At 64.7% G+C, this 11,339-nt stretch overlaps 2 protein-coding genes across 2 annotated transcripts; one reads left to right on the forward strand and one right to left on the reverse strand.

The window, feature by feature from the left end:
* Positions 1–1,286: 1,286 nt before the first annotated feature.
* Positions 1,287–7,787, reverse strand: LOC138725164 (tubulin tyrosine ligase 3-like). The gene is made up of 13 exons (XM_069865790.1): positions 7,487–7,787; positions 7,213–7,331; positions 6,765–6,876; positions 6,589–6,684; positions 4,065–4,391; positions 3,838–3,966; positions 3,633–3,747; positions 3,409–3,516; positions 3,151–3,319; positions 2,930–3,078; positions 2,610–2,853; positions 2,094–2,529; positions 1,287–2,018 (listed from the first exon to the last, which is right to left on the reverse strand). The coding sequence occupies exons 1-13, from the start codon at positions 7,487–7,489 to the stop codon at positions 1,323–1,325; spliced, it is 2,703 nt and encodes a 900-aa protein (XP_069721891.1). The 5' UTR covers positions 7,490–7,787; the 3' UTR covers positions 1,287–1,322.
* Positions 7,788–7,952: 165 nt separating this feature from the next.
* On the forward strand, positions 7,953–11,106 carry TADA3 (transcriptional adaptor 3). The gene is made up of 8 exons (XM_069865425.1): positions 7,953–8,588; positions 8,713–8,963; positions 9,092–9,197; positions 9,379–9,520; positions 9,667–9,770; positions 9,886–9,995; positions 10,132–10,317; positions 10,390–11,106. The coding sequence occupies exons 1-8, from the start codon at positions 8,382–8,384 to the stop codon at positions 10,580–10,582; spliced, it is 1,299 nt and encodes a 432-aa protein (XP_069721526.1). The 5' UTR covers positions 7,953–8,381; the 3' UTR covers positions 10,583–11,106.
* Positions 11,107–11,339: the final 233 nt, after the last annotated feature.

Here is an 11,339-nt window from a genome sequence, read left to right on the forward strand (position 1 = left end):
GCTCCCGGGTTTCGGCACCACTTGTTGCCTTCGGGGGGCGTTGCCTCCGGAGGCGTGGCGACCTGGTTCAGGAACGACACGGTGACCAAACCCAGGTCACTCGGTCCATAAGCTCACAGACACCAATGTGGTGGACGGCAAATGGCGTTTATTGATACGTAACACAGCCTTATATAGCCTGGGCTTACGACGTCACTTCCGTCTGCTTACATCATGAACTAATACGCAATTGGCTACCCGGGAGGGGGTCCTACCTTCCCGTACATCGCGAGATCTTCCGACCGCCGGGCCCTAGCTACCCACAACAGGGGACAGGACGAGAAGGAATGGCCTCAAACTCCGCCAGGGGAGGTTTAGGCTGAACATTAGGAAAAAATATTTCATGGAAAAGGGTCATTGGGCAGTGGCAGAGGCTGCCCAGGGAAGTGGTTGAGTCACCTTCCCTGGAGGTGTTTAAGGGATGGGTGGATGAGGTGCTGAGGGACATGGTTTAGTGATTGATAGGAATGGTTGGACTCGATGATCCAATGGGTCTTTTCCAACCTGGAGATTCTATGATTCCCCAGCATTCCCAGAGCAGCTCCCGGTGCACCTGACGCTGCTGCTGTGCCCGGCCCTGGGTGACCACAAGCACTCGTCCCGCGTGGGCAGGGTGCTGGGGGTGTCCTTCCTCCTGCCCCCCGAGGCCGCCCCAGCCCGCACACAGGTAGGTGGCCGGGGCGGGGGACTCAATGCAGCCCCCAGGGACCCCACTGAGCTGCCCTCCTCCTCACAGGTGCTGGACGAGGAGCTGATGGCGCGGCTGGGTCTCTCCCCACAGCAGCTCCACCGCCTCCCGCTCCACCTCCACCTGCAGCGGCTTGAGCTGCCTCAGGGCCCGCTCTGTGCCCCCCCACCCCCCCCTTTCCTGCACACCCTGCGCTGCTTGGGGCTGCCGGAGCCCTAGCACCCACAGGGGGACCCTTACCCCACTCCCCTCTGCCACCTCATTAAATCCCCACTTGCCATGGGTGGCTCGGTGCACTTTTCTTTTCTCAGCACACGTGGGATGCCTGGGATGCCTCCTCCCCACGGCATCGCTTGTGCCGGCCCCGTGCCTGACCTGGTTCCCAGTGCCAGGCAGCGGTGTTGCCACCGCTGTACAACCGCAGGCAGGCAAGAATAGAGGCATCTTTTCCTGCCCGCTCTGCCCCGAGCCGAGGAGCTGCTGTGGCAGCCCTGGTTCCTGTCCCCAGCCCCCCCAGTCCATACACCCACTCCACACACAGACAGAGCCAGACTTCCTCTTAAAACCGTGTTTTGCAGCCCCTATGGGGAGTGGGCTAGATGCTCGCACATAGCTGTGGAGCCCAGCTGGGGTGAAGGGGAGCCGGGTGCCGCTGCGTTGCCCCAGGGAGGGCAGGCAGTGTGCTGTGCCCTCCGGGTTGTCCTCCCGCGTCACGGTTCTTCTGCAGCCCCCTGGGAGCCACCCTTTGCCTCCCCACCATGGGGCTCAGCTCCGGGCTCAGCTCCAACAGGCAGGCCCGTGGGTTCTTGGACCTGGGTGCCAGCTCAGGGAGCTTCACTACCCTAGAAGGACGGGAGGAGGGGGGCAAGCCCGTGGGTCCCCCAAGGTGGTTGGGGGCACCCCTGGGCGGTGGGACAGGCACCCTGGGCAGGGGACGGGCATTGAGCTGGGGCAGAGTCGGCTGGGGCTGCCTCGGCGGGTGGCTAAGCTCCGGCAGCCCCTGGCTCTTGGCACGGTAGCCTGGGAGCTGTGGTTGTGCTGGGGTGGCAGAGCTGGGGTGGCGGGGGTGGTTCCTTTGCCCCCCAACAGCCAGGTTCCCCCGCGGCACTTCTGGCTTGGGCACCTGGGTGGCTCTGCCCCTGGGCCTGAGGGACACAAGGCGCTGGGGGGCACTGGATGCAGGGATGGGGGGCTTGTCCCCGGAGTGCTGCTGTTCCAAATGGGGCTTCCTCAGGGCGCTGCCTTTCACCATCAGCTTCAGCCCCTTGTATGAAGGCATGGGCACAGCCGCCTGCGGGAGGAGAGAATGGAGAGCACAGGGTTTGGGGTGCCTGGGGGCCGTCTGCCCCACGGAGCCCCAGCCCACCTCCTTGCAGATGAGCTCAAAGGCACCAGTGGAGCAGCTGGGGTCATTCCTGTGGTCGATGACCACGCGCAGCGTGTCCCGCTGGACGTTGGCGCACAGACGTCTGGTCACCGCTGAGGAGGGGGCCATGGTGGGGCTGGCGTTGATCTCCAGCAGCCAGGGCTGGCAATCCTCCCCGAAGATAAAGTCGGCCCCGTAGAGCTCGAAGCTGCCCTTGTGGGGCTCCACCAGGTCCTGGGTGCTGTGCAGGGCGGCCAGCACGGCTGCCTTCATGCCAGGCACCATCACCTGATGCCAAGCATCCGCGCGCCCTATTTGCGCCAGGTATGCCTGGAGCTGCTGGCTGGACCAGATCCGGTCACGGGGCAGCTGCGGGTGCCAGCCCCGTGCCAGCTTGTACTGCTTCTGGATGGAGACGTTGCAGAGGTGCCGGGCGCTGGGACGGAGAGGGCAGGGATGGGTCAGTGGGGTGCCCGGGGTGCTGGGCTGGAGGGTTCTGGGGTGGGGGGCACTCACGGGTCCAGCTGGCGCAGGGAGAAGGGGTGGGAGCAGAAGCGCACGTAGCTCTCTTGGTAGAACCAGACAGTCAGCGGGTTCCAGTCAGTCACCAGGAACCATTGCCGGAGGTCGAATTTGGTGCCGAAGATGAGCAGCGGCCGCTCCACATACTTCTGCACCACCCAGTCTGCCAGCCCCGACCTGCGGTCTCTGTTCCCCACCAGCTGCAGCACCTCCTCCAGCCGCGCCATGCAGACAATTCCTGGGGGATGCGGTGAGCTTGGGACCCTTCCTGGGCAGGGAGCCTGTGCCAACCCCCACGTTTCCCCTGGCCTTACCTCTGCCTCGGGATTTGGCACCAGGTTTGAGGATCCAGATGTTGTGGTCACCCTCCATGGCCACCTGGGGCAGCTGCTCGGCCAGGCGCTGCAGCAGGGCTTGGCACCGCTCTCGCTGTGCCCCTGTCACTGCCAGCTCGGCCCCCTCGCTGTCAGAGAGACATGGGGGGGCTCAGCGCTGGTCCCACTGTGGTGTCCCCGCGGTCACGCTCAGCACTCACTGCGCTATGCGGTAGTATTCCCGCAGGAAGCGGTCCCAGTTGGCGCTCGTCACATACGGCAGCGGGGGGTCCGTGTCGATGTCCTCGTGCACCAGGCTGCCCAGGTGCTGCTCGCAGATCTGCAGGGCCTCCTCGAGCAGCTCGGGGTGCAGGGGGGTCCTTGGCCCTGCTGAGGATGGCATGGGGTGAGGGACAGAGGCTGCCCCTGGGATGGGTGGCTTTGGGTGCAGAGGGATGGGCAGGGCTCTATGTGCTTACTTGCTCCCTCGACAGGTTTCTGGGGTTGCTCGGTCCCCACCACCACATCCTCAGCCCTCTCCAGGGCCATTTGGAGCAGGCTGCGAGCAGCTGTGAGGTGGAAATCCTCTGCAAGGAGAAGGATTGTCCCTGCCTGGTCCCAAGCAGGACACGGTGGGGCACTGGGAGGGCGGGGGGGGGCAGAAGGGCAATGGCCTTGGCGGTCATGCCAGCCCTGAGCTCACCGAGGAAGGATTCCCAATCATCCACATCCCCCAGCCGGTAGCACCGAGGGAAGAAGGTCTCAGGGTCGGCTTGGTCAACCCAGGGCAGGTTTCGCAGGTTGAGGCACAGCCCGTTCTGTTCAGAGAAGGGTGACAGCCCTGCTGGACATCCCCTACCCCATTGTGTGTCAACTCCGACCCCCCTCCAAGGGCTTCAGGCTCCCACCTTGGTGGTGAAGGCAGTCACCCGGGCGTAGTGGTTCATGACCTGGTCCCTGTGCAGCTGCTGGCAGTCCAAGGTGCTGCAGCGGTTGGTCCAGATGAAGTATGGCACCTGGTTCTGCACCAGGCGGGACTGTGGGATGGGAGGACCAGGGTGATACACGTTGTCCCTGGCTGTGCCCTCAGCCTGGGTGTCCCAGGCAGAGCTCAGCCCTAGCCCTGTCAGCTAACCGTGAGGTTGTGGAAGCCATCAGGATCCTCATCCTGCTGTTCCTCCTCCTCCTGCTCCTCCTTCTCAACAGGTAGCCATGGGGAGCACAGGGGTTCCGAGGTCCCCAGGGAAGGCTGTGGATCTAGCACAGCCTCTCCCTCCCCGACACCATCACCTCTCTCCTCTTCCTCCTCCTCCTCCAGCTGCTTCTCCTGATTGCCGTTGTGCTGCTCCGGCTGGCCGCCTACCCTCCTCTCTTGGGGGAGCAGCTTCTCCACCCAGCCGCGGGCCCGCAGCAGGCTGCGGATCACAGGGTAGGGTCCCTGCACCACGAAGATCTTCTTCTCCTGGGGAGGGACCCGAGAGCTCAGTTCGGAGCCATAAATGCAGGTGAACGGCCTGCGGGGATGTGAAATCAGGCCCCTCACCTTGATGGCCTTCTTCACGTGCAGCCGGGCCCTCTTCAACTGCTCGCAGTCAACCGAGGGGCGGTGGCGGCGGGCGTTGATGGGCGCTGCCTGCCCTGTGAGGACAGCCCTGGCTGAGCCTGCTCCCCACATCCCCAGCCCCGTGGGAGCAGGAGAAGGCTCCTACCTGCCTGCCTCTGCCTGCCCGAGCCGGTCGTCCCCAACACAGCATTCACCGGCCTGCCGAGCCTCATGCCAGCGCCCGGTGTGCCACATGCGAGGCCCTGATGTGCCCTCGTCCCTAGCCTGACAGGCCAGGGGACAGCAGGAACCTGCCCCTGGCTGGGGGGCCGTGTCCCCACAAGGCGAGGCTCCTTGCAGCGCTGTCACACAGCAACCTGAGGGTGACGGGAGCGAGAGTCACCCTGAGGGTGACTCTGCGAGGCGCCAAACAGCTCCCTCGTCTCCCTGCTCCACTGGGGACGGAGCTGGGGGTCCACCCCACAACCCCAGCACTGCTGGGACACAGAGCTCTGGCTCCAGCTGCCACCCCGAAGCGGGGACAAACACCAGAACCCCGAAATGCCACAAATGCAGCCCCCCTGTGCCCACCCCCCCATCAGCTCCCCCCCCCAACCTCACAGCCCCCTGTCCCCCCTTGTGCCCCACACCCAGACACCCCCGGTCCCCTTGATGCCTCCAGCCTCTCTCTACACCCTGTCCTGCCCCCCAGACATCCCCGACCTCTCTCCCCGCCCCTTCCTGACCCTGCCCGCACTGTCGGGGTCACCCCACAACTGTTTGCCGTTGTCCTGGCGACCGACAGGCCCCGCCCCCGGCCCCCCCGGCCCCGCCCCCCGGTGCCGCGCGAGGGAGGAGACGGACGTTACAGCAAACGAGACCGTTTTAAAAAAAACGAGACACGACAGCGGCAGCGGCCGGGGGGGCCGCTCTGCCGCAAAGCGGCGGCTGCTCCCGGCACGGCCGCCCGGCGCGGCGAGGGGCAGGCAGGGCCCAGCCGCTCACGGCGGGAGCGGGAGCAGGCACGGTGCCCGGCGGGCACAAGCGTCGGGGAGCCACGGAGTCCTGCGCCACGGCCTAAAACTGGAAGCAAAAGAATCACAGAATCACCAGGCTGGAAAAGACTCACCGGATCATCGAATCCAACCATTCCCATCAATCACTAAACCGTGTCCCTCAGCAGATTGTCCGCCCATCCCTGAAACACCTCCAGGGAAGGTGACTCAACCCCCTCCCTGGGCAGCCTGTTCCAGTGCCCAATGACCCTTTCCATGAAAAGTTGTTTCCTAATGTCCAGCCTAAACCTACCCTGGCGGAGCTTGAGGCCATTCCCTCTCATCCTGTCCACTGCCACTTGGGAGAAGAGCCCAGCTCCCTCCTCTCCACACCCTCCTTTCAGGTAGTTGCAGAGAGCAATGAGGTCTCCCCTCAGCTTCCTCTTCTCCAGGCTAAACACCTCCAGCTCTCTCAGCGCTCCTCATAAGGCCTGTTCTCCAGAAGACAAGGCAGTCCCTGCCTGCAGGTGGCCTCTGCTCCTCACCTTCTGTCAGCAGGCCCTCAGCAGACCCTCCTGTCATCAAAACAGCCACGTTCCCCTGGCTGCTGCCTGCCCTAAGCATGATCTGGGGGTCCCAAAGCTGGCATTTCACAAGTAAAGGGAGTACAAGCACTTCTGGGCATCCTTTCCCCACCCCCCAGAATGTCACCACCATCCCCACAGAGGGGCTCTGGGCTCAAGGGCTGCACTGGCTTTGAGCCTCACGCCCCACTCCCCAAACAAGGCACCCGCCTCCTCTGGTTTCAGAGCCTCACATTTTTAAGGAACTCCTCTGCCACAATGCGAGCCCTGGCATTGACAGAGAGCTTCATCTCGCTGATCTCCTTGTCAATCTCCTCCATGAAGTGGATGACAAAGTCCACCAGCTTGTGCTTGTACATCTGCTCCGTGTGGAAGTTTGTGATCAAGAAACTGATGTCGTAGCCCTGGGGAAGAGAGAAGTGGCCTGGACATGAGCACTCAGGCCACTCGCCACACAACCTCACGCCCCAGTCCTGCACCAGAGATGCCCCAGTGTCAGGAACGGAGCCGGGAGCTGCTCCCGCGCTGTCACCTCACCTCCACGGGCTTCCTGCGCAAGATGAAGAAGTTTTCGGCTCTCATCATCATGAAGCGCATGAATTTGTGGCACAGGATCTTCTCGATCTCATCGGCCTGGGGAGCAGAAGGGGCAGTGAGGCTTCCCTCGTGCCAGGCGGGAGCTGCCGCTCCACTGCCCGTGTCCCCCTCCTCACCTGTTTCACCGCGATGCTGACGCGCACGGAGTTAATGGAGCCCTCGATGAGGACCTTCTCCTTCTCGTTTCTGCTGATGATCACCGGCTGCAACAGCAGCTCCTTGCTGCTCCTACGAGCAGAAAAAGAGTAGGGATGACTCAGAAGGAAGTATTTACTGGTCAGAAATAGGCGTGGGGAGCCACAGCGACCACAGAGATTTTGCTTCATTCTGCTACGTGATGCCTTCTGCCTCCTGGAGGCGTCCATCGCCAAGGACGATCCTCCTTCAGCACCAAGCCTGTTCCCCTTCCTCCCTGCAGCTCCTCAGCTCCCCGTCTGCACAAACCCTAAGACCGAGGCGCGGCAGCCGGTGGGTGCGGAGCCGCCCCCTCCCCGCCGCGCTGAGCGGAGGCGGCGGCGCTGCCGGGAGCCGCCGTGCCGGGGCCGCCCCCGCCCCTCGCCGTACCTGACTTCCACCTCGGGCTTGTTGTGCCGCTCCACCACCTGCGAGGAGAAGTTCTCGAGGCACAGCGCAGCCTGCAGCGTAGCGCGCACCGCGTTCAGGTACGGGCGCAGAGTGGCGGTCTGCGGGGACACCGGGAGCCATCACAGACCGCACCGGGCACCGCCGGAGCCCGGATCCCACCGCCCTCCCCGGGATCCCCCTCCTCCTCCTCCCCCTTCCCCCGCTCCCCCTCCTCCTCCTCCCTCGGCCCCGGCCCCGCCGCCGCCCGCCCCACCATGGTGGCTCCGCTCCGGTCCCAGCAGGCGGAAGTGGCCGGTCCCGCGTTCCGCGATGCGCGGGATCTCCCACTGCGCCGAGACGGGGGTGGCCGGGAGGACCCGGTCTTCGTTCACGGCCCGAACGGCGGCGCAGCGGCCTCGGTACGGCGCGGGGCGGGGATATTACGGTGTTGGAGAGAGGTTGCGGCGCCGAGGAGCTGTGGTGGTGGCGGCGGCAGCAGCAGCCGGCGGCGGGATTCTCCGCCCGGCGTCGGGATTCTCCGCCCGGCGTCCTCCCCCTGCGCCCGGCCGTGCTTGGTACGCCCCTGTCATCGCTTCCATATTAGGGCAGGGAGATGGAGAGCGTGAGCGGCCAATCAGCGGCGGGCGCTGGGCGGGGCCGGACCAGTGGGAGCGCGGGGGGCGGGGCCGGAAGCGGCGCGGGGGGCGGGGCCTCCGGGACCGGAAGCGGCGCGAGGGTCCGGTCGCCCGCGGCGCCCGATGTGGTTCTCCTCCGCGCCCCGGTGATCCGCCCCTTCCCCGGATCCCCCCCGGTGCCCTCAGCTTCCCCGGTCCTCGGTTTCCCATAGCCTCCCGTTACCCCCGTAGCACCCCTTGCCCCCCACCGTTCTCCCATTGCCCTCCCGGTTCCCCCTGGGCCCCGGTTCCGCTCCCTTGCCCTCCCAGCTTCCCCTGTCTTCGGTTCCCGCATAGCTCCCCGTGCCCCGCACCGTTCCCCCATAGCCTCCCCCGTTCCCTGTAGACCCCGGCTCTGCTCCCTTGTCCTCTCAGCATCCCCTGCCCTTGGTTTCCTGTAGCTCCCCGTTATCCCCGTGTCCTCCTCGGTTCCCCCGCAGCCCCCCGGTACCCTGCACCGTCCCACCGTGCGCCCGGTGCCAGGTCCTTGGCACCATGAGCGAGCTGAAGGACTGCCCGCTGCAGTTCCATGACTTCAAGTCAGTGGACCACGTGAAGGTGTGTCCCCGGTACACGGCGGTGCTGGCCCGCTCAGAGGACGATGGCATCGGCATTGAGGAGCTGGACACGTTGCAGCTGGAGCTGGAGACGCTGCTTTCCTCTGCCAGCCGCCGCCTCCGCGTCCTGGAGGCCGAGACCCAGGTGCTGGGGCTGCAGCCATAGGGCAGCTCCCTGTCCCGCTCCTTCCACTGAAGGGGTTGCCTCCGATCCGTCCTTATCCAGAGTTGGGTACAGGACCCAACGAGGCATCATCACTCTCTTGCAGATCCTGACAGACTGGCAGGACAAGAAGGGCGACCGGCGCTTCCTGAAGCTGAGCAAAGACCACGATGTTGGCACCTCTGTCAAGCATGGGAAGCCCAAGAAGCAGAAGCTGGAGGGCAAAGGGGGCCATGGGACTGGGCCTGGCCCTGGCCGGCCCAAGTCCAAGAACCTGCAGCCTAAGATCCAGGAATATGAGTTCCAGGATGATCCCATTGACGTGCCCCGCATTCCCAAAAATGATGCTCCAAACAGGTGTGTGGGGGTTGTGGGCTGTCAGGGTCATCCATCTCCTTCCTTTCAATACCCAGCGTGAGGGCTGCCTGCAGCCCAAGGGAAGAGGTAACTCAGAGGGATCCCTCACAGTTCACCCATCTTCACAGGTTCTGGGCATCGGTGGAGCCGTACTGTGCCGATCTCACCAATGAGGAGGTCAGAGTCCTGGAGGAGCTGCTCAAACCACCAGAGGATGAGGCTGAGCACTACAAGGTGAAAAATTCCTGAGCCCTTTCCCTACTGTCCCACCCCATTCCCTCCTGGCCTTTGGCTGCTCTGTACCCTCCCGTGCCTCATGGCAAGCAGTCCTGCCTGGGGATGATTCACGTGGCCACCGTGGGGTGGGAGGCAAGGCAGGGGGTGCTGGGAGCTGCGCTGAGCCTCCCTCTCGCAGATCCCGCCCTTGGGGAAGCACTATTCCCACCGCTGGGCCCAGGAGGACCTGCTGGAGGAGCAGAAGGATGGAGCCCGAGCGGCGGCTGCTGCTGACAAGAAGAAAGGTGTCCTAGGGCCACTAACCGAACTGGACACTAAAGGTGCCCCTGTCCCCACCTGTTATGCAAGTGCTGGCACCCATTGACGCCGAGCCCAGCCCCACGACCCCAGGGTGGAGGCTGCCCTGCCCCACTCCTCACCTCTGCTTCTTTATGGTTGGTTTTTTCCCCCTCCCGCTTCCTCCCAGACGTCGATGCCCTGCTGAAGAAGTCAGAGGCACAGCACGAGCAGCCGGAGGATGGGTGTCCCTTCGGTCCCCTTACGCAGCGTCTCCTGCAGGCCCTCGTGGAGGTGAGAGGGCTCGGAGCCAGTCCTAGATCTGTGAGGCTGTGCCGTGGCCTGGCTCCATGGGGCAGCACCGGCACAGCTCAGCACAGTGACCCTTCCCTTGTCCGCCTGGCACTAGGAGAACATCATCTCCCCTGTTGAGGACTCCCCCATCCCAGAGATCGCCAGCAAGGACTCAGGACCTGACGGCGCTGGCACATCTCCCCGCAGCCAGAACAAGCCCTTCAGGTGAGCAACAACTGAGGTGGCCCCGTGACTCAGTGCTGCCCACAGGGACACCAAACACGCCAGTAGGTTTCCTGCCCTGGCAAATAGTGGGGAGCAAAGGGTGTGTGGTGAGCAGCAGCCGCTCTCTGCCCGGCAGTGTTCCCCACACCAAGTCACTGGAGGGGCGGATCAAGGAGGAGCTGGTGGCCCAGGGTCTGCTGGAATCGGAGGACCGGCCGGCTGAGGACTCGGAGGACGAGGTGCTGGCCGAGCTACGCAAGAGGCAGGCGGAGCTGAAGGCCCTCAGCGCGCACAACCGTGCCAAGAAGCATGAGCTGCTGCGGTGAGTGCCGGCAAGGGCCGGGTGCGGGCAGGGGGCTGCTGGCAGGAGCTGACACCCCTGTGTCCCCCTCAGGCTGGCCAAGGAGGAGCTGCACCGGCAGGAGCTGCGGCAGCGCGTCCGCATGGCTGACAACGAGGTGATGGATGCCTTCCGCAAGATCATGGCTGCCCGGCAGAAGAAGCGCACACCCACCAAGAAGGAGAAGGACCAGGCTTGGAAGACGTTGAAGGAACGGGAGAGCATCCTCAAACTGCTGGATGGATAGTGGGGGCCGAGACCCCCCTCTGCCATGGACCAGGGCAGCCAGGGGTGGTGGCCGTGGCCCTGTCACCCACGGGGTGCTGGCACGATGCCTGCACTCGCCCGGCCATCGTGGGATGGAGGGGACACAGCCCCCCCCGCACACCCAGTGCCTGCTCGCCCTCCCCACATGGGTGATGCGGCTCCTGGCTGCTGTCTCCTCCCTGCAGGTTGTTGTCACCCCACCCGAGCTGGGGCCTTCAGGGAGGTCTGGGGGTCCCTTCTATGAATGGACCTCCTGGCCACTGTCTTCTGCTCCCCTCGTTATTCTGTGAGGGTGGCAGCCGGGCCACTGCTGGGGCAGATGTGGTGGCCACTTCAGTGCGGCTCCCACGGCCCCTGTCCCTCCCCACGTCCCTGGGGGGAACCCGGCCCCTGCGGGGGCGTCTGGGGGCATGGGGAGGGGGTTGTGCGGCAGGGGACAGCCAGGCTCTCCGTGTAGCGGTGGTTTCTGCGGTTGTGTGCGGGCAATAAAGGGAGCCCGGTGCAGGTGGTGGTGTGGTGACCTCAGGGATGCTGTGGGGTGAGGGGGCAGCGTGGGTCCTGCTGCTGCTGGGCTCAGTCAGGGGTGGGGAGAGCGGGGTGGGAGCCTGGGCTGGGGCAATTTGGGGGTGCCGGGGCTGAGGCTGTTGTGTTGCCCCATGGTGGGAGTGCCCTGGGTGTGTCAATGCAAGGGACCTGCTCCTTCTGCACAGGGGGCACATGCAAAACGAGTCTGTGTC

This window comes from Phaenicophaeus curvirostris, chromosome 11 (assembly GCF_032191515.1).
Source record: "Phaenicophaeus curvirostris isolate KB17595 chromosome 11, BPBGC_Pcur_1.0, whole genome shotgun sequence".
Taxonomy (NCBI): Eukaryota; Metazoa; Chordata; class Aves; order Cuculiformes; family Cuculidae; genus Phaenicophaeus; species Phaenicophaeus curvirostris.

Bases quoted from the DNA above. Each gene is read 5' to 3' on its own strand.
- LOC138725164 (XM_069865790.1), bottom strand. The intron at 2,530-2,609 runs GTGAGTGCCCCC...TCTCCGTCCCAG, and splicing joins TCCCTGCGCCAGCTGGACCC to CGCCCGGCACCTCTGCAACG. The intron at 2,019-2,093 runs GTGGGCTGGGGC...CTCCTCCCGCAG, and splicing joins TTGAGCTCATCTGCAAGGAG to GCGGCTGTGCCCATGCCTTC.
- TADA3 (XM_069865425.1), top strand. From the start codon at position 8,382: ATGAGCGAGCTGAAGGACTGCCCGCTGCAGTTCCATGACTTCAAGTCA. The intron at 8,964-9,091 runs GTGTGTGGGGGT...CCATCTTCACAG, and splicing joins AAAAATGATGCTCCAAACAG to GTTCTGGGCATCGGTGGAGC. The intron at 9,996-10,131 runs GTGAGCAACAAC...TCTGCCCGGCAG, and splicing joins AGCCAGAACAAGCCCTTCAG to TGTTCCCCACACCAAGTCAC.